Source organism: Gossypium hirsutum, chromosome A13, assembly GCF_007990345.1.
Source record: "Gossypium hirsutum isolate 1008001.06 chromosome A13, Gossypium_hirsutum_v2.1, whole genome shotgun sequence".
NCBI classification, from domain to species: Eukaryota; Viridiplantae; Streptophyta; class Magnoliopsida; order Malvales; family Malvaceae; genus Gossypium; species Gossypium hirsutum.
Genome location: NC_053436.1, coordinates 111,527,966 through 111,548,900, shown reverse-complemented (window position 1 = coordinate 111,548,900; position 20,935 = coordinate 111,527,966). Strand labels below are relative to the sequence as shown.

General features: G+C 37.3%; 6 protein-coding genes across 7 annotated transcripts; 2 read left to right on the top strand and 4 right to left on the bottom strand.

The window, feature by feature from the left end:
• The first annotated feature begins 207 nt into the window (after positions 1-207).
• LOC107957671 (rRNA biogenesis protein rrp36) lies at positions 208-3,918 on the top strand. The gene is made up of 6 exons (XM_016893218.2): positions 208-1,044; positions 1,155-1,367; positions 1,457-1,570; positions 1,886-2,068; positions 2,450-2,614; positions 3,228-3,918. Exons 1-6 carry the CDS (start codon positions 820-822, stop codon positions 3,561-3,563), a joined length of 1,236 nt encoding a protein of 411 aa, XP_016748707.1. The 5' UTR covers positions 208-819; the 3' UTR covers positions 3,564-3,918.
• A 426-nt stretch (positions 3,919-4,344) lies between these two features.
• On the top strand, positions 4,345-7,873 carry LOC107957672 (shewanella-like protein phosphatase 1). 2 transcript variants are annotated; one of them, XM_016893219.2, is made up of 10 exons: positions 4,345-4,716; positions 5,256-5,356; positions 5,540-5,653; positions 5,829-6,041; positions 6,280-6,415; positions 6,553-6,728; positions 6,798-6,886; positions 6,979-7,048; positions 7,326-7,433; positions 7,542-7,873. In XM_016893219.2, the coding sequence occupies exons 1-9, from the start codon at positions 4,539-4,541 to the stop codon at positions 7,410-7,412; spliced, it is 1,164 nt and encodes a 387-aa protein (XP_016748708.1). In that variant the 5' UTR covers positions 4,345-4,538; the 3' UTR covers positions 7,413-7,433; positions 7,542-7,873. The 2 variants fall into 2 exon arrangements, with proteins under 2 accessions (XP_016748708.1, XP_016748709.1); XM_016893220.2 differs by having other exon boundaries at positions 4,397-4,716; positions 5,829-6,035.
• Positions 7,874-8,194: 321 nt separating this feature from the next.
• LOC107957675 (mitoferrin) lies at positions 8,195-10,952 on the bottom strand. Its single transcript, XM_041085994.1, has 2 exons — positions 9,550-10,952; positions 8,195-8,689 (listed from the first exon to the last, which is right to left on the bottom strand). Exons 1-2 carry the CDS (start codon positions 10,327-10,329, stop codon positions 8,480-8,482), a joined length of 990 nt encoding a protein of 329 aa, XP_040941928.1. The 5' UTR covers positions 10,330-10,952; the 3' UTR covers positions 8,195-8,479.
• Positions 10,953-12,560: 1,608 nt separating this feature from the next.
• LOC107961247 (UDP-glycosyltransferase 87A1) lies at positions 12,561-14,300 on the bottom strand. Its single transcript, XM_016897436.2, has 2 exons — positions 13,601-14,300; positions 12,561-13,505 (listed from the first exon to the last, which is right to left on the bottom strand). Exons 1-2 carry the CDS (start codon positions 14,091-14,093, stop codon positions 12,643-12,645), a joined length of 1,356 nt encoding a protein of 451 aa, XP_016752925.1. The 5' UTR covers positions 14,094-14,300; the 3' UTR covers positions 12,561-12,642.
• A 146-nt stretch (positions 14,301-14,446) lies between these two features.
• On the bottom strand, positions 14,447-18,572 carry LOC107957670 (UDP-glycosyltransferase 87A1). The gene is made up of 3 exons (XM_016893217.2): positions 17,990-18,572; positions 17,347-17,884; positions 14,447-14,924 (listed from the first exon to the last, which is right to left on the bottom strand). The coding sequence occupies exons 1-3, from the start codon at positions 18,480-18,482 to the stop codon at positions 14,597-14,599; spliced, it is 1,359 nt and encodes a 452-aa protein (XP_016748706.1). The 5' UTR covers positions 18,483-18,572; the 3' UTR covers positions 14,447-14,596.
• A 645-nt stretch (positions 18,573-19,217) lies between these two features.
• On the bottom strand, positions 19,218-20,857 carry LOC107957669 (UDP-glycosyltransferase 87A1). Its single transcript, XM_016893216.2, has 2 exons — positions 20,237-20,857; positions 19,218-20,144 (listed from the first exon to the last, which is right to left on the bottom strand). Exons 1-2 carry the CDS (start codon positions 20,724-20,726, stop codon positions 19,252-19,254), a joined length of 1,383 nt encoding a protein of 460 aa, XP_016748705.2. The 5' UTR covers positions 20,727-20,857; the 3' UTR covers positions 19,218-19,251.
• Positions 20,858-20,935: the final 78 nt, after the last annotated feature.

Genomic DNA, 20,935 nt, shown 5'->3' with positions numbered 1-20,935 from the left:
TGACAATGTTCGCAAAATTGGACTTAGATATGAGGATGATGGAGGTCATTTTAGATTTCCTTTGATGTATCACTGATGTGGAGGGATTAGTTAATCCAAGTTTGTCAACCGATTGGTCTAATGCTGGTGGATTAGGATGCGATTTTTAGTGATTTGGTCAATGTGAAGCATCTCTAGTTTGTTTTTAAAATTTTCTAGTGTTTGTTTAATATCAATTTATTTTTCTCTTTTGGACTTATTTCTGCAAACAGTGACACTTGTGCATTAGTTTATAATGTATTATTCATCGTTTGTATTATATGTCATTTTTTTATATTTTTTCGTTCATGATTCCACTAATGAAAATATTTCTCAAAAAATAAAATAGAATTGCAAATACATATTACAATTAATTCAAAATTTTTATTTTTTTAAAACCAAATTTTTTAATATGTAATTTTGTATGGTAATGGGCCTATGAACAAAATGTATAGAAATGGGCCTATCCTATGGGCTGTTACAAGCTGCATCAGCTGCAGTTGAAATCAAGTAAAGCAGAATAGGACTGGGTGTGGACTGTAGAATTTTATTGGATGAAAAATGGTGGGCGTAGAGCGTTGACGTCGGCGACGGCTGAGTGGCCACAACAGAACCTACATACTCCAATACACGATTCAAAATACAGATATCAGAGTGAGTGAGAGATGAGGCGACAGGTTTAATCCAAATTCGAAAGGGAGATTGAAGCAGCAAGGAACAACAACAACAAAAGTAGAGCAAGACTAAGATCGAGTTGATGAATTGTGCAAAGAAATTGGAATAGGAATTAGGAAAAAAGAAATGGCTTACAGGAGGAGGCAACAGCAGCAGCAGCAGCAGCAGGGAATATTAACATCATCTTCATCATCATCAGCTGATGTAGATGCAGATGATTTGGTGGATGTCGAAGTAGATGCAGCCAAAGCCATAAGGGCATCTTCTGCGCACAAAGATTCGTCTTTCTCCTCCGCTTATGGCTATGGTCCCCTTCATTCTTCTTCTGCTTCTCCTCTCTCCGCCCCCAAGGTTTCTCTCTTTTTTTCCCCCCTTTCTACTTCATTATATATTCTTATTGCGATAATTTTCCTCGTCATTCTTTGAAAACCCTAACCTCCTTGGACTGCTTGTCTCTCCAGGATTCCCGCTCCCATCAATACGAATCTATGAAATCTCTAAATGAATCCAAGCAAGGATTTTGGGGTTCTCTCGCTAGGAAAGCTAAATCCTTTTTGGATGATGATAATAATAATAGTAATAGTAATAATAATAATAATGTGCAGTACCAGTTTGAGTCTGATGGACCACCAAAATCAAAGCTGCCTCAGAGTCAGAGGCCAACACCAGAAATGGTCAGGATCCAACTCATACTGTTGCTACCATTATGTGTTTTAATTCTATCAATGTTTCAATATTGGTGTTCACTTTTTGCTATCTGCAGTACCATAATACGTACCAGTCAGATGATAGGCATCAGAAAACAAGCAATCCCACATTGCAGAAGGGCATAGGTGCAATTACATCATCCCTTAATTACATTGGTAATGCTGTTGAGGTTAGTTCGTCAATCCCCTTGCTTTTTGCTGGTAACGAATATATAAATATTCCAAGTTTTAGTAACATTTTGCTTTATAAAGTGTTTGCATAAAAATAGAAAAGAAATTCTTTTTTGTTTTTTTAAGGGCTGTTATGCTTTCTTTGGGCACTTCTGATCTACTAAAGTTTTTTATACGATAGTTTTTGGTAGCCAAGTGTTGCCCACATGTCAGTCTTTTTGCATTTTCCCTGTCATAGAACTTTCATCTCTCTCTTGCATCTTGAAATGTTTACAAACCTGTTTCATTCTTCTTTGCTTTGCTTTGCTTATTAGGAGGGTCTTACAATTGTGGAGAACCGGACCGCAGGCATCATTCAAGAAACCCGCAAACATATCAAGAAAAAGTCTAGTGGTTCTGTGGCACAAAATGAGTATGCTAAACAGCCACAAATGCAGCAGCAAGTACGAACTCCGGTGCAAGCTGATCAAGAAATTCAATTGAAGGCATCTCGTGATGTAAGGTGGCTGCTTTGTGTCACTGGTTCATATCATGGATGTATTTTTCTGTTTGCATTGTTAGTGCTCTGCTATTATATAGCTCTAGAAACCTCAGTACTGGATTCTTTTAACAATATAAAAGTGACACAAATGTTTTTACCATGCATGAGAAAATAAGATTGTTCCTTCTTTCTTTTAAGGTAATTTGTAGTGGCATATATACAAGTGCAGGAACCATATAAAATAGAACAATGAATATTCACTGTTCTTCATGTGGAAGATGGGTGAGGTTTTGTTGGGGATGTGAAATAAATTGCGCACATCATTTTTTCCCCTCCAATGTAATAACCTTTTTGTTGAAAATTGGATGGATGATTTGGCTCTTTGATTTTGTAACAGGTTGCGATGGCTATGGCTGCCAAGGCAAAGCTCCTTCTTCGAGAGTTAAAAACCGTTAGAGCTGATTTGGCTTTTGCAAAGGAGAGATGTGCTCAGCTTGAGGAAGAAAATAGAGTCCTTCGTGAGAATCGTGACAGAGGTGACAACCCAGAAAATGATGAGTTGGTATGGATTTTCCTCATTATTGCATCCTGTGTTGTATTTATATTCGATTTATGGCAATTTACTCATCTGCAGGATCTAAAAGTCTTATTTGTTTGGAGTGAACTTCAATTTTACCACTTAGAATGATGGACCAATCTACCACTTGTTTTTTATCGAATGCAATTTCAACCTTGTACTTTAAATTTAGTTTAAAGATGGTCAAAAAGTTAGCTGCACAGAATATGATATGGAATATTCCTTCAGTCATTAAATGTTGATTATTATTGAACCAAATTAAAAATTACAATTGTAACAAAACTTTAATTTTCTCCCACAATAATGTCTGAAATAATAGATGCTGTATGAATGGATAATCTTCTTGAGCCTACCTCTCACTTTATGAAGATAATTTTCTGCTAAAAAACAGAAAATGAAGGATAGCCTCATCTGATTATGCAAGGTTGAAGTTGAACTTCCTATAGTTTATCATGTTAAAGAATGTTTCCTCATTTTTCATAAACCATGTAGCACAAGTGCCTTCTAATCTATGGCATCTCTCTTTGTGATAACTGAAGCAATTTTGTTTAGACATGTAAACCGTTTTATTCTTTTCTATTTCTATTGCTATTTCCAGATACGTCTTCAACTGGAGACACTGTTGGCAGAGAAGGCACGACTAGCTCATGAGAACTCCATCTATGCACGTGAAAATCGCTTCCTGAGGGAGGTTGTTGAATACCACCAACTCACTATGCAAGATGTTGTATATTTAGATGATCGCACTGAAGAGGTCACTGAAGTTTACCCTATCAAGGTACCTTCATTAGCCAATATCAACTCCATGCCTGCTACATCAGGAGCATTACCATCTGAGGCATCTCTTGACACAAGTCTGAAAATAACTCCGAATATCACTGTCTGTCCTGTGCCACCCCTGGAGTTTGCGGAGGGTTCCCGAAGTTCTTCCTGACCAAGGTCTCATAGCTCAACTTTAGACAGACGAGGATGTGAGATACATATGGCGAAACTTTCTATATGGCCTCACTTCGCATTTGATATATACGTTTTTTGTATGAAGGAATTGAGATGTTGCAGTGGTCTTTGATTCACCGTTTTTTCAATTGTTTAACACTTTACTACGATCTTCCCCATCTTGATTGATATATAGGGGGTTACCATTGTGTATTTTAAGCCCTTTGAGACTTGATGAGTTGATGGTCTATTTCTGAAAAAAAAAAGTGGGTTTATGCAGTAACAAAATTAAGATGCTATTATGCCGAACAACAATAAGGTTTGAATGCAGGTATTCTTAGCTTATTCCATCATTATTATTATCATTATCAATTACTATTACCTATACATTTCCCTCATTCAAGTTTAAAACTTGTGCACTAAATGACATCATTTCATCAACTTGCCTCAACTTGTTTTGAAAATTTTTTATTCTTATTTTCCCTTATAGAATCATTTGCTTCACCTTTTGTTTTAGATGAAAACAAGAAAAAAAACTTGGTATTTTCCAGACATTATTACTATTGTCGCTTCCCTTAAATCAATTTGTTTGGTGACAGTGATTTTCTAGACTAGGGAAAAAAAACGCACAAAGACAAAAGGCTTTCTTGGTCTATGATTGTGGCCAGAGGCCAATTATGTCAAGAACACAGCAAACGATGTCGTTTTATGTTTGGAGTTTGGATGCTTTGGTGGTCGTTACAATTATTACGACACTATCACATAAGCTCCAATGGCAATTGGCAATATCCTATCCATCCACAACCAGATATATATATATACACAATATCCAAAAAGCAAAAAAGGAACAAAAGATGTAAAACTAAATACTTGGCTGAGAAACTTGCTTTGTTTGGCCATTCTAAGCAAAGCAAACAAAAACCCTTTTCTTTTTTCTTCATAACAAATTAAAAGAAAACTAATAAGCAGGGCAATGGTTTCACTATGCTTGAATTCATTGCCACTTCCACCTCCTTCATCATGCCCCAAAAAGCTTACTGAAACTTCCTCTTCTTTTAGTAATGGTAGTATAGGAACAGCCTTGAAGCCCATTGTCGTCAATGGAAATCCTCCCACTTTTGTTTCTGCTCCTGGTCGCCGTATAGTTGCAGGTTGTTTATTTATTTATTTATTTTTCTTTTAACTTGTCGTTTTTCTTGCTATAACTCCATGTAACGTAAGTATTTTTTTTTTTGAGAACCCATGTAACGTAAGTTAATTTTCTAATTTTATGCTCAACTTCTATGCTTTGATCTAGCTCTTGATTCGTGATGTTGATTTCTGTAGCTTTGAGAAATCTTGTTGCGTGGTACAAAGACTTGGGAATCAAAAAGACCAACACAGTACATATCAGTTATCATTAAACGAGATCATAGGAAACATAGAACCATTTTGTTGTTATTGCTTTTGTGCCTACCTTTTTAGTCTTAAATTCAAGCTTCTCCACTTTTAAGTCCCAAGATTTAGCTTTAAATAGCTAGAATGTATAAAATATTTTAGATAGTTTGCACCCCACATGATTGAACTGCAATGTGAAATTAGCTTAAAATGTCATTGCCAATGGTGGAAGTAATTCAATTGATGAAATCAATCAAAACTGGATAACATTTATTTGTCATTTATCTATATCTTTATATGCTTCCATGTGTAGTTGGAGATCTACATGGAGACCTTGATCAAGCAAGATATGCGCTTGAAATGGCTGGTGTCTTGAGTTCGGACGGTCAAGACCTATGGACTGGAGAAGATGCGGTATTCTTCTTCTTCTACTACTTTTGTTGATAACAATGATGCAGAAAACTAGAATTTTTCCTATGTTGTTTCTTACTATCATAATGGCCAACTATACCCAATGTGGAAAAATTCTTGTGTGTATGGATTTGTTTCTCTACTCAGAACCCCATCTGATGCCTATGTTTCTGTTTGAGAAAAAAGGTACTTGTTCAGCTAGGAGATGTGCTTGATCGAGGAGATGATGAAATAGCTATCTTATCCTTGTTGCGATCATTAGGTATACAAGCCAAGGCTAAAGGTGGAGCTGTTTTCCAGGTTTGTGATGCTAAAAGTAGAACAGCTTTGGTGCATTTTACAAATCAAAATTTGAAGTTCAAGTTGCTGCAGTGCATTCTTAAATCCTGCTTACATGTTAAGCATGTCTAGATGTTTACACATGCAACAGCTCTATATCAATTTAAGAATGCTGACAGTCTTTTTCTTGATGCAGGTCAATGGAAATCATGAAACTATGAATGTGGAAGGGGATTTTAGATATGTAGAGTCTGACGCTTTTGACGAGTGTGCCGATTTCCTGGAATACTTGAATGACTATGAATATGACTGGGATGAAGCATTTGTTCGTTGGTGTGGCGTGTCTAGAATATGGAAAGATGAACGTAAAATGTCCAGAAACCATTGGGGTCCATGGAATCTGGTAAAGGTACTAAAGTTCTCATTCCTGTCAATCGACTGAACTACTACATTTCTTGTTCCTTAAGTATTGTTCATTTATCATAAATATGTTGCACTTCCTCTTTCATCTAAATCCATGTTATAGTGTTTCTTTCTAGTTGGTTACTAGTATACTCCCAGAATGTAGGGTAAAAGGACACTTTCTATGTCCTCCCTATTTATTAGATACCATTCTGATAAAGATCTCAAATTATTTATTAGGACAGAGACAAAAGGGGGTGATTGCCAGATCAGTTCTGTTTAGACCGGGTGGTCCACTAGCGTGTGAGTTGGCACGACATGCTGTAGCTCTTAAGGTTAATGATTGGATCTTCTGTCATGGTGGCCTCCTTCCTCACCATGGTAAGAAAATATCAACTTGCATATTTTGCATGAACCAGTTTAGTAAAATCATTATCATTCATCCAATAATACCGTAAGAAGTTCTTTCTCTTTCTTTTGTTTTGAATTCTCTGATAGGAGTCTTGGTACTTGCACAGTTGCTTATGGCATAGAGAAGATGAACAAGGAAGTATCTCAGTGGATGAGAGGCCTTATTGAAGAGGATACTAATCGTAACATGCCCTTCATAGCCACAAAAGGCTATGATAGCGTTGTTTGGAACCGCTTATACTCTAGAGATATTTCAGACTTGGCGGATTATCAGATTAACCAGGCAAGTATGCCAACTAATAGTTTTAGTACTTATTGCCTTCAAGAACTATAATTACTTGTTCGTTAGCAGATAAATGCTATTCTTCAAGAGACACTGCAAGCACTAGGAGCTAAGGCAATGGTGGTTGGCCACACACCTCAATTCTCCGGGGCAAATTGGTATGCATACTTTGTTGAAAATGTTTTTTTTTTAACTAGTAAGGTATTCATCCATTCTACATTTAGTTATTAACATCTAGCCTTCCCTGCAGTGAGTACAATTGCAGCATATGGCGCATTGATGTTGGAATGTCCAGTGGAGTTCTTAATTCGAGACCAGAGGTGAACTAAATATATACCAGTATTTCACACTGTTTATTAAGAAAAAAATGAACTTAACATGCAATACTGAGATTGCATATCATTAAATTCCTACTTCTTTATGGATACTCTTTTGTCAAATGTGTTCAGCCATGCCTATGTGCTTCATTAACAGTGGAAGCCATTACTGATGCATATATCCATGATCCATTCCTGTGTTTTTGCCAATTTGATTTTGTTTTTAAACAACAGCAAAGTTGAGTTGAGAGAGAATTTGTTTTGGATATGTGTTCACTAGGTTCTAGAGATAAGAGATGATAAAGCAAGAGTAATAAGGAGCAAAAGGAACAGATTCAGTGAGCTTCAGATGGTCGACTATCTATAGATACAGGAAGTAAATATTCAGGTATCAACTATTACTTTTCCTCCTATTTATTTATTTATGTCATTACTTAGATGAAGCAAATACTGGACAATGGTTTCATCTGTGTTGTTTTCCCATTTGTATATGCAGAATATTGTTGCTTCAACTTTCAACTACAGTTGGAGTATTTATAAATTGCAGGAATCATCATCCAGAAATATGATGATGAAAAAGAAAATATTTGCAAAGGCAACTTTTGTAAATCAACAGAGGAAGATGTCTGAGAAGCTGAAGTTGATCCCGGAACCAGGCTGGCTTTTATGTCTAATCATTTTTCTAATTTTATTTTTCTTTCCTGCTCTGTTGTAAACTATTTCAATTGTGAATTTGGCAGGCAGGCATATATTTTAGTTTACAATAATACATGTATATTTTTATTTTATTGCACTGTCTAATTTGCTCCTAACATATTGGATTTGTGATATAGACCACTGGTGCTAGTTGATTCTAAATATAAATAGTCTTCTTTCTTACAACCACACGGCCCTAGAGGGCTTTCGACCGAGTAGAGAAGAAGAGTAAGTTGCATACAAACATCACATTTATGGCATGGCTTCTTTTATTATCCTAAGCAAAGTAGTGATAATGTAGTTTTGGAGAATGAAGCGCAGAGGAGACCGAGAAGGGAACAGAAAGCATACGTCCATTGAACACCGAATGTCCTGCCAGAGGGCTACTCATCTACTCGTCAATAACAATAAATGACAAAACTAATCAACAAACACTAGCACATAATCTTCCGCTTGCAAAAATAACATTTCAATTTCAATACTCCAATCTTCCAGCTAAAACTCAAAACTTTCTACCTCTCATTCTCGTGAAACCAAACACAAATAATCATCTCACCATTTTATAGGACCATTAACATTTATTATTATAACAAATAGCAATGTATACACTCTTCGGATACCACTTAAATAGACCCGCAACATGCCTGAAAGTATATGTATTGCTTTCCCATCCCTCGTGTCAACCCCATTGCTTCGGGTGTTGCTCATGCAGCTGCACAATACATTGTTTGCAATTCCTTACGTGCCACTTTCACTGCTAGCATTGATTTCTTGGAAGAATGCTTTTGCTGCTTCATATGTTGACCAGCAGATTGCAGCAGCAGGAGCATGGAAAAGCATTCGGGGAATCCATCCTCTCATGAGGCCGTTGTACCCATCTTTTCGCACTATTGTTTTGACCACGTCTCCAATAGAACTACTCTTAAATCTGTCACACCCGCATACACCCTGTGGAACAATTTTCAATAACAATACTACCACAATCAGTAAAGCAAGATGCATATAATTAATCAAAGTAAAAAAAATCAGCTCACTCAAGTACAAATATAAATCTTGAAGGACGCCAATACACAAATGTTTCAATTTATCGTCAAAAACCATCACTAAAATTGTAAGCAAACCAGGATGGACCAAAAATAAAGACCTAATGAGCAAGCACTTAAGTACACATGTATCGAATAAAGGGAAAGTCTGCATATGGTATTAAAACACAACTCAGAAGATGATACAAGCATTCAGTTCAAGAGAAATGGTCTCAATCATCTTTGCTAGTGTTAAAGGTGTTAGTAACTAAGACTATGTAGCATTATATTCCAGATGTTGGTTCAGTTAACCAGATAAAAGATAATACAGCACACAAAATAATGGAAGATTATAAGATCTACAAGAAGGAACATGAGAGGCATGAGACAGTTGTCAATTAAAACCATCCTAATCATTTAAGCCATATCTATGGATATATTCTATTAATTAGGGGATTACAACAAGTACTCGGAGGTGAATAATAACTTTGTCAAAGATTGATTCCATTTTCTAAAAGGGCCAGTAGCAGCAAACAAACTGATAATGAAGGATTTGACCTAAAAGCAAAAGTACATGATATCATCTGTCTGGAAACACAGACAGAGCATAAACTGATTACACTAGGATAGCCCGGCACCCTTTTAACTGTCAATACATAGAATTTTCCACTTACTGCATCCACTAAACAAAAGCTCCAAATATAGCTAGCATAAACTGATTATAGCTTCAGCCATTGCAACAAAATACATTAAGGGAGAAAAAAAGAGAGCAAAAGATTAAATTACCTGACACTGCAACTGAGTTTTGACTACATCAAGTGGTGTAGTGATAACGGCAGCAGAAGCCCCAGCGAGAGAACCAGCCGTAGCATGGACAATCACCCGCTCATCACTTACACTCTCTGGTGAAATCTCAATCAAACCCCTTTTCAATGCCTCATAAGTTGTGAAGTGAACGGCAGTATACGGTGCATTCATGAGCACTGTTGTCCTGTAGGAAGCATAAAACGCCCCAAAACCTTCCTCTTTCAAAACTTTCTTAACACAATCAAACACCCCTCTATAAGCAGCACTATTGCCCAACTGTAACCTTTGTTTCACCGTATCCATGGGCGTAAAAACGGCGTCGCTTGCTACCGTCGCGCAAACACCGGATACAGCATGAGCCGCCGAGTTATTCGGGTTCTCACCGGAAAAATACTTCTTGCAAACCTCGTATACAGAGAAGTAGACGGCATGGGCAGGGCCAGCCCCAAGTCCCATGGCCCCGATTCCCCGATATAAGCCCGGGAGTCCTTCAGATTTGAGAATGGAACGGAGCGCGTGACGTACACCCACCGATTTGATGGGGCAAGAGCCGAGGGCTTGCATATGAGTCTTGACGGTGTCAACAGGGAACATAGCCATATGCTCAACGCAGCCGGCAACGGAACCAGCAATCATGAACTGCCAAAAGTGGAGCCCGTCATGGGGGCTCACGATTACTTCCGGGTGAAAATCCGGTGGCTGTGGGACCGGCCTGAAGTCTGAATTTTGGAAATTTGTTGTGGTAGCTTCTGTCGCCATCAAGAATAAAGAATTGGAGAAAAAATTGGGTTTTTTGGAATGAAGAATAGGGACAATTAGGGTTTTGTAATGGTTTTAGCGGTGAAGTTATAGCCATATAAAACTTTTACTCCTCTAAATGGGAAATAAGATAGGATTGCATATTTGAAGAGAAAAAAAAAAGCTCAAAAGAAAGAATTTTTATCTTCTTCTTGATCCATTCTGTCAACAGTGAGTGATTTTTCCGTGTTAAATTAACAGATTTGAAGATTTAACAAGCCAGAGAGATGAAGATAGACAAGTTGCAGTTAGGGTTCCAAGAAATGGGGGTTTCTTTTCAATTTTTAACGTTTTTTTAGAATTTGGTGTGTAATAATTTAGCCCGCACAATTTATTTGGTTCCTTGTTGGCCAAATTTGGACTTTGGAGCCATAAACCCCCAGAAATAAGCCTAGATAAGGCCCACTACGGCCTCAATTAGAGGACTTCTATTAGTCAAAATCAACTTTAAAAGTGATACACAAGGAAAACTTGACTGAGAAAAGGAGAAAACAAAAGAAAAAGAGGAGAAATTTCCTTGAATGCCTAATGCCTTTAACATGTTAGTTTTTAAGCATTCAATCACAGAGGAAGTTATAGAAACATTTTCGTGACCAAGTGATACACACTGTATCACTTAAGCCTTATAATTTCAAGAAACGCTTTATTTCATTTAACTAATCTCATGACTCAAAATACACCCTTTCATTAGGTATTTATTAACCGAAAATATCATTGTCCTTAATCTGATCCGACTCCTTAACCATAGCCCCATCAGTGCCCACAATAGGTATATTAGATTAACAGTATTTTAACATTGAAAACTCACTAAAAATTATAGAAATCGATTTAGAGGTTGAATTAAATATGAGTTTAAAGCTTATTAAGTCTAGTTTTACATAAAAGAAATTATGTAAGCAATAGAATTGTAGATTATGAGATATATGAACTTTTGTGAGACAATGTCAGAATGATTTTGAGTTCTTCTATTATGACTTTGAAAAATTATTACAAATTTACAAAAATATTTAGGAGCTGAAGCTAAAATTTATATGCTTAAAATATTGATGAGTCTATTTTCAAAGGAAATAAATGTCAACATAATATGAATTTTGTACTGAAAAGAAAATTAATTTTTTGTGGAGAAGGGTCAAAACTGCCTAACAGCAGAATAAAGGAAAATTTGAAGAAGATACTGAATTAATTGTCTTAAGTGGAAATTTTGAAAATTTTAAGGTAAAAAGTTCATTGAGTTTAGTTTCAAAAACAATAAACGGATCTTAATTTAGAGCGCTTAAGACCAAGATATAAATAATTTGGTGACTGCCATTGAAGTGGAAAATCTTGCTGAAAATATGTAATTAGTGAAATCGTAATTAATGTTACATATAAGCATACTATACTCGAAATCAAAGGTTCATATATACATATACACATGTACATAAAATATGTGGAATTGAGAGGAAGAGGAAAGTGTTATAAGTGATAGATTTGTTAATACATAAAAATAATTTAAATGAATAGTTGAGACATTAAGTGAATAATTGTTATATGATGTATTAATGAACTTATTTCTAAAACTTTAATAGTTTGATTAATCTTATAAATTTGATTGAGAATCATATGGTGTTGAAATTGGAAATAGATGCATATGAATTATATGAATTATGGTATATAAACTTGATTGTAGGTTATGAGAAATGATAAAATATAAATTAAGTGGACACAGAATCAATGTCACGACAACAAGTTCACCATTCCCGACGAGCTCAAATCAGTGAGTGATGTCGCAACAAGGATCCCCCAATGTTGCTTGGATTGAGATTTTGAAAATTTTGTAATTTGGTCCCTATTCAATTATAAACTGTTACGAGAGCTATTGGAAGCTCGTATTGAATTTAGATAAGTTTTTAAATTGTATTGTTTTCGCAAATTAATTTTAATAGTTCGATTAGAATTATAAACTTGGTATCGTGATCTAACTACCAGATCGGGTACGAGGGTGTTACAAGTTGACCCCTTTATATGAGTATGAGTGGTAAGACCATCACTCATTATAGAAAATCAAGAAGCTTTGATACCCTTCACACAACAGGAAGAATTGACAGAGAAAAGAAGAAGAAAACAATAGGAAAAGAGAGAAAAAAGAGAAGAGAAACACTAAGAGTTTTTAAAGAAAAAATGCCAGACTCAAAATGCACAATTATTTAAGTATTTATTAACTGAATTTAACTATTTTTTTATTCTTCAACAAAAAGAAAATGCCCGAGCTTGAGGTACTAAAATACAATTCGATTAATGGTCATTAAACTGTAAAATGCTGTGGATGAAGGAGTTAATATTGGATTCAGATGATCCATGCCTCTCAATGGCTTGCAAACATTCCTTTTGAAGCTTTTTGGCTCTCCCCCTCATTTGTTTGACTTCATCATCACTCTCCAAATCCATCAACTTTTTAACTAAACTAGAAATTTCGCCTCTTGTTGTGAACTGATGTTTCTTTGTTCGCCACCCGATCTTCCAGTCCTCCACAATGAGCTTACTGTTGAGGTTTTGATCAGCAAATAGAGGAAACGTAAGAAAAGGAGTGCCTGCAAATATACCCTCTTTAACAGAATTCCAACCACAATGACTCCAAAATCCCCCAATGGAAGGATGGCATAACACCCTCAGTTGGTCACACCATGGCACCACCAACCCCTCACCCCCACACCCATGCTTCAACTTCCAACTTCCCTCACGAGCCACCAATAAGAACCGAACACCACTGTCTTGCAAACCAGCTGTTATTTCCTCCATCTGGACATTTGAAACTGAAAGAAAACTTCCCATTGATACGTACAAGACAGAGTTACTAGGTTGCCTGTCAAGCCATTGCAAGCAGTCATCTTTGTCGCCATGGCTTAAGTCTAAGTAAGGTATAGAAGGGCCGACTGTGTAGATGGAGAGGGACAGTTCTGCTTTTAGAGCGTCAATGGTTTGAGATTCAAGCGCGTAGATTGAAGGTAACAACAGATAATTTGCTTTACCAGCCCACGAAACACACCCCAAGATTCGCTTCAATATAAGTGGATAGATCCCTCCATTAAACCCAGGAAGGTCCAACAAACGTGTCGATGAAACCCCAGGAATGTAGTCAACTAGTTCATTCTCGTTGTCTATATCCGATTTAATACAAGCACTAATTAGAACAATATAAAACAGAATGAATATTAGGATAGATTTAGAAGAACAAATAAGAAGGGTGCATTACCTAGCAAATCCACCGGGAAGTGACCTTTTTCCTGGAAAAGATGGAAATGGTGAAACACTGAAAACATAGTAGTTGACATAGGCCAAAACGAAGCCACAGGGATATTCCTCCTATTTCCAACAGATACCGCCCAAAAAAGATGTGTGTCAGCAATAATAAGAGTAGGTGGCAGCTCAAGTTCAACCAAGAGCTGCTCAAATGGAGCCTCCATCTTGGTCCAAACAGCTTCCAGGAATCCAATCATATCAGAAGCTCGGACCAGCTCAGATGGCACAACGTTCGGTATACATCGAAATCGGATTTTACCAGCTTTCCTTTCAGAGCCTATGAAGCTAAGCCACTCCTCGGTTACCACAAAGGTGATGAGAATGTTATCAGATTTTGAAGCTAGCTCATTACAAAGGTTCATCAAGGGGTTAATGTGGCCTCGGCCAGGGTACGGCATGGCCACTATGTGGCATACGGCCCGCTTTGCGCTGCTGGTGGAGCTCATATCTCAACTTTGTTTTCAACCTGGTGGGAACTGAGATCACGAAAAGATTGTACTATTATAATGGTGAAACTTGAGACCAAGAGCCTTGAAACTGGTATTTTCTTTATAAGAAGAAAACAAGGAAATGTAACTGGCGACAGATGGATCCTAGAAATTCTAAAAATATGCACATGTAATCCATAAATTAGGATGTTTTAAAGCTTGAATTGCATTTTTTATTCCTACGTCTTTTCGTTTCTCAACCTTGTAGTTTACATTAACTTTCTTAAATCTCTAATTTCTAAAAATTATCTTTAAGCAAGTGGGATTTGCAGGCCACCTGAATATAGTAAATATAAAAAAGATAAATTGAATAGCCTTAACTTGGTTTAAAATTTTAGTTCGACAGTAGAGGGAATTGTACATGCATTTCCACTCAAGAAAAGATTAAGAGTAAAACAATTCATGAATGGAAGCTTAAAACTATTGGTTTTTCAAGAACACAAGACAAGAAAAAGAAACTCTCAGTGGTCTTTTCCTGGTGAAATGGAACTAATAAATCCATCAAGGTTAGCTGCAGAAGACCCTCCTTCAGAAATGGCAACTACACATATATTCTGGAGTAGTTTTGCTTTTCTTCTAATCTGCTTTCCCTCATCGCTTTCAGCACCCATAAACCTTCGCACAAGCTCTGCAATATTCTCTTTGGTGACTAATTTTTCAGCTTTCACCGCATCATTGACCCTCCACCCATTTCCCCAATCTTCCACGATTTGCCTACTATTGGTATCTTGGTCCAAAAACAAAGGAAAAGTAAGCATTGGAACACCAGCAAAAACAGCTTCCAGTGTTAGTATCGTCCCGATTAAGCAACGAACAAGTAAAAATAGTAGAAGAAATTGAGAAGATGAACACACAAATTTAACGTGGAAAAACCCCTCAAAAGAGGATAAAAAACCACGGGCAAATATAATTTTACTATAATGGCAAAAGAATGAAGAGTACAAAAGATGGAGATAAAAACTAAACCCCGAAAACCCGAAAAACAAAGAACCCTCAAACGTAAACACAAAATTCTCTGAATGTGTTATGAGTTCTAATCTAATGGGTGTCTCTTAATTCTAAGATTGTAAAGGAGCCTATTTATAGGCTAAATTAGTAAGTCAAATAAACTATACTAATAAATGCTAAATATATTATACTAATAAATACTAAATCTTCTAGAAAGAAAATATATTTTTATTTAACTTGACTTGCAAGCAATCTCTTAGAATTTGGGTCACACAATTCTAACAATCTCCACCTTGATACGAATTCTTTCAATGCCATCTTTGCCAAAACCCGCCACGGGCCTATCTTGAACTATGCAGGGAATTAACTGAGTCGAATCTATGCTTAGAAGCTGGAAGACTTCTAGCCTTCGACTTGTGCACTGCCAAATCAAAACTAACCCGGGTCTGATTTTCACGAATACAGTGCCCTAACTTTTCAAAACCTGCATCCAAAAGAGAACCTCTCTTCAACGAAACGGTCATACCTTTTTCCCTCCTATGACCAAGTTGCCTCCGCTTCAAATGAGTTGACTTTGACTCCGTAACGGACGAGGGACGTCCGATTTCACCGGTCACTGTAGAACTTTCCAGAATATAAAGACTGCCGGTTCTTTTACCTTTTAACAAAACGAGAGCTCCACGAGATACTTTAATGTCGCTCGACTCGATGTTGATTCTGCATCATTTCAAGTCTAAAATACTCAAGGAGATGAGATTCTTTCGTAAATCAGGTACATACCTGACATCTGAGAGTGTCCTAATCGTCCCATCGTGTATCCTAATTTTAACAGTACCAATACCGATTATTTTACTGGATGAATCGTTTCCCATGTGCACAACTCCACCTTCAACTGAACTGTACATGGAGAACCATTCTCTATTGGGACACATGTGAAAAGAACATCCTGAATCTAGGATCCACTCAGACGTAAGCTTGGAGTTATCGCTCGTTGACACTAACAAGAAATCATCACCGCCTTCATCGACCAAATTAGCACCAGCTACATCTTCCTCGTTACTCTCAGCAGCTCTTTTATTTCGCAGTTTATAACAATCTGCTTTGACGTGACCTAACTTTTTGCAATAGCGACACCTTTTGTCTCGTTTCTTTGATGCTACCAAAACGGAAGCTTGTCTATCTGCTTTGCTATTCAAATCAAACTCATTGTCGAGTTTGTCTCTACTCAACAAATGACCATTCACATCTTTGAACGAGAGTTTGTCTCTGCCATAAATCAGGGTCTCCCTGAAAGACTTGTATGAAGAGGGTAAAGAGCACAATAATAGCATAGCTTGATCTTCATCGTCAATATAAACCTCAACATTCTTTAAATCATTTAAAAGAGTAATGAATTGACTGATGTGATCTTTAAGAAGCTCACCTTCGTTCGTGCGAAACGTAAATAGACGTTGTTTCAACACTAAACGGTTAGCTAGAGACTTAGTCGCATAAAGAGTTTCTAACCTTTTCCACAAGGCGAATGAGGTCTTCTCCACCAATACCTCCTGCAATACTGTATTCGCGAGGCACAACTGGATTGCAGACAAGGCCTTTTCATCAAGCTCTTCCCATTCTGTTTGATTTAAATTCTCAGGCTTTTTCCCTGTAACAACCTTTTTCAAGCCATTTTGAACTAGAATTGCCATCATCCGAACTTGCCACAGATTGAAATTTGTCTCTCCATCGAACTTCTCAATTTCAAACCTTGTTGCTGCCATCTCTGACCGGGCTGATCTATGAAAGTTAAACTAGCTCTGATACCACTTGTTAGGATCGTCCCGATTAAGCAACGAACAAGTAAAAATAGTAGAAAAAATTGAGAAGATGAACACACAAATTTAACATGGAAAAACCCCTCAAAAGAGGATAAAAAATCACGAGCAAAGATAATTTTACTATAATGGCAAAAGAATGAAGAGTACAAAAGATGGAGATAAAAACTAAATCCCAAAAACCCGAAAAACAAAGAACCCTCAAATGTAAACACAAAATTCTCTGAATGTGTTATGAGTTCTAATCTAATGGATGTCTCTTAATTCTAAGATTGTAAATGAGCCTATTTATAGGCTAAATTAGTAAGTCAAATAAACTATACTAATAAATGCTAAATATATTATACTAATAAATACTAAATCTTCTAGAAAGAAAATATATTTTTGTTTAACTTGACTTGCAAGCAATCTCTTAGAATTTGGGTCACACAATTCTAACATCCAGGATGGAATTCCATCCACAATGCATCCAAAATCCCCATACAGATGGATGACACAGTACCTTCAACTGGTCACACCAAGGAACTACTAACCCCATATCACCACAACGATCTTTCAACCTCGAAGCTTCTCCCCGGGCCACCCACAAGTATCGAACTCCACTGATTTGCAACCCGCCAACAATTTCATCCATTTGGGTGTTTGAAACTGAAAGGAAACTTCCCAATGAGATGTACAAGACAGAACCTGTTTGTTGAGAATCCAACCATTGAAGGTAGCTTTTAGTTTCACAGGAACCTTCTCCAAGTTCCAGGTAAGGTATGGCAGGGCCGATGGGATAGACCGGGAAATTATAAATTGCCCTTAAGCTATCAAAGACTTGGGGTTCAAATTCGTTCGCTGATGTGAATAGGAGATACTGTGCTTGTGGCACTGTTGAAATGCAGTCGAGAGCAAGTTCCAACACTCTAGGGTCGTCCCTATGGAAAATTGTCCGAAGTTCTTCTACATTGGATGAAGACATTCCTTCTATGCTTTCTACTTGTTCTATTGCAAGGAAGAATGAAAAAGAAACAGAAAAGAAAAAATAATTAAACGTAGTTTTACTAATTTCAAAATTTAAGGATACTTCACTAATTTAGCATCCCTTACCTATTAGATCAATTTTTGCATGGCTTTGCTTTATATGGAGGTCAAAATGATGAAACATGGAAAACACAGACGCCGACATCGTCCAGAACAGGGCCACCGGAATATTCCTTCGAGTCCCCACACCGGTGCTCCATCGAACCTCGATATCTCCTATGATAGCCGTTACAGGCAACTCAAGTCGATCAAGAAGCTGTTCAAAAGGAGCTTCCATCTTTGTCATCACAGCATTGTAGAAGCCTGGAAAGTTGGCGGTTTTAAGCCGCTCAGGTGGGATGACATTCGGGATTGTCTCAAAAAGTATGTTATGGGGCTTGGGATCAGAGCCGATGTAGCCAAGCCATTCTTCTGTCACAACAAAGGTGATGAGAATATCTTTCTTCCTTGAAGCAAGTAGCTTGCAAAGATTCATCATGGGGTTGATGTGGCCACGTCCAGGAAACGGCATGGCCACCACGTGGCACACCCTGGTCGTCCGAACATTTGTTGAATCCATGTCTGGAACTTCACTGAGAGTGATTTGACGAGTTCGTGAGAGTTGATATTTTCCAGCAATGATAGTTCTTTATCATCGTTGAGAAGACATATTTTCTTTGGACTTTATAGCTAAAACAATAAACCAAGGTCTCAAATTTTGTGCTTTCCGAGTCGTCATTGATGACGACCATCGTAAACTTTGTTTTCAAAGGGATTTTAATATACGTTCTGTTTCTTTATTGAGAAAAGAATATGTCAAAAAGAAGCAGACAAAACTGTAGTGAATTTTCTAAGGTGTCACACTGTCACTCAAAAGAATAAATTCGATTTGATTTAGACACTTTACGTCCTTTAAAAGTCGATGGCACTAGAAAATGAGATATATTAGTTTATAATGTCTGAAACTTTATAGATTATAATAGGAACACGAATGACCGTCTTTCATGGACTATATGACACATTTTCCTTGTCTGAAAAGGACTTCCATCTTCTTTCTATCTTATCAGATGCCTCATGTTTTGTTTTTGTTTTTGTTTTTTTTTTACCTTTGATCTCAGCTGTCTTACTAGGCTCATAGGATGTTTCGTATTGAACTTGCCTTCTTTTGAATTCTAGACTTACAAATTAATGGGGTTTTAACTCGAACTTCATCGTGATGTTATTCTTGGTTCATGTCTTTTCATGCAGAAAAACACTAAAACTTGTAGATGGCAAATGATGTAAAAGTTGCTGCCAACTTATAATCAACAAAGTAAAAACAAATGCATAACATTTATATCAAAATCAATTTACTCAATGAGCATTACATCATGACCTTGTGAGATGTCTTTGATGAAAGCATCAAGGTTTCTTTGAGATGATCCGTTCTCGGCGACTGCTTTTCGGCATTTTTCTTTGAGTTCACTTGCTGATTTTCTCATGTTTTTCACCTCATTGTTCTCTGGATCCATGAAACTTCGGACAAGCTCTGCAATGCTAGCTCTTGTCACCAAACTTCCATCTTTTTGTTCTTCTTTCAACCTCCACCCTATCTTCCAATCATCAACAATTTGCTTACTATTTGGTGCTTGATCAAAAAGTATCGGGAAAGTGAGCATTGGAATGCCTGCATAGATAGCTTCAAGAATGGAATTCCACCCGCAATGTGTTAGAAATCCCCCAATAGAAGAATAGCATAGCACCTTCAGTTGGTCACACCAAGGTACTACAAACCCCATTTCACTGCCTTTTTCCGTCGGCCAAGAAGTTTCTCCACGAGCTACCCACAAATATGGAACACCACTATCTTGTAGCCCAGCAGCAATTTCATCCATTTGGTCATTGGAAACTGAGAGGAAACTCCCCAAGGAGACATACAGAACAGAACACGGAGGATGAATATCAAGCCATTGCAGATAACTGGGGACATTTTGAACCATAGTCTCTGAGGAGTTCCCATGAAGTTCAAAGTAGGGGATTGCAGGGCCAATCGTATATATTGGAATATTGAACCTTGCTTTTAGAGTGTCAATGGCATGTCCTTCAAGCTCATAGACTGAAGTAAATAGAACATATTTGGCTTTTGGCACCCGTGAAATGCATTCCAATGAAAGCTGGAACACTTGCCTCGTACTTCCTTCAAATATCATCCGAATATCCGGTGAAATTCCAGAGCTCCGCTCCGCAAGCTCACTTCCATTATCTGTATATAGTCATCAATTAATCATTAACATCATGTAACAATTGAGACATATTGGCAGAATATGGAAAACGCTACAAGCTGTAAATCAGTACCTAATGTATCGATCAAGAAACGCCAGTTTTCTGTGAGAACCATGCTATGCAATACAGAAAAAAATTTTGCTGATGTTGTACAGAGCGAGGCCACACGAAAGTTTCTTCGGTTTCCCATGCAAATTGCCCATTTCAATTCAGTATCAGCTATGATAGCAGTCACTGGTAGCTCAAGAGTATCAAGGAGCTCCTCAAATGGAGCTTCCATCTTTGTCATAACAGCTTCATAAAAGCCAGGAAAATCAGCACCACGAACCAGCTCAGACGGGAGAACATTTGGTATCGAAGCAAAGTGTATGTTATCAGGCTTGGTGTAGGATCTGATAAAACCCAACCACTCTTCGGTTATAACAAAGGTGATCAGAAGATCATGCTTCCTTGAAGCTAGTAACTTGCACAGGTTCATCATAGGATTGATATGGCCCCTTCCAGGATAAGGTATTGCCACCACATGAGTGCCAGAGATAGGTCTCGTGTGGATCAGATTCATGCCAGATATTTAACAAAGAGTAAGATATGGGGAAGAATTCTGAAAACAATCTGGCAAACGCAATTGATGTAAAGTTTATATATACAAATATTTTTAAAAGTTTTCAGTTTATATTTTATTGTGTGACTTGCAAGTTTGGCCTGTAGTTATTAGGCGGTAACAATTGGGACGACAAAGCAACCTGGATGAATGGTTGATCTCACACATTA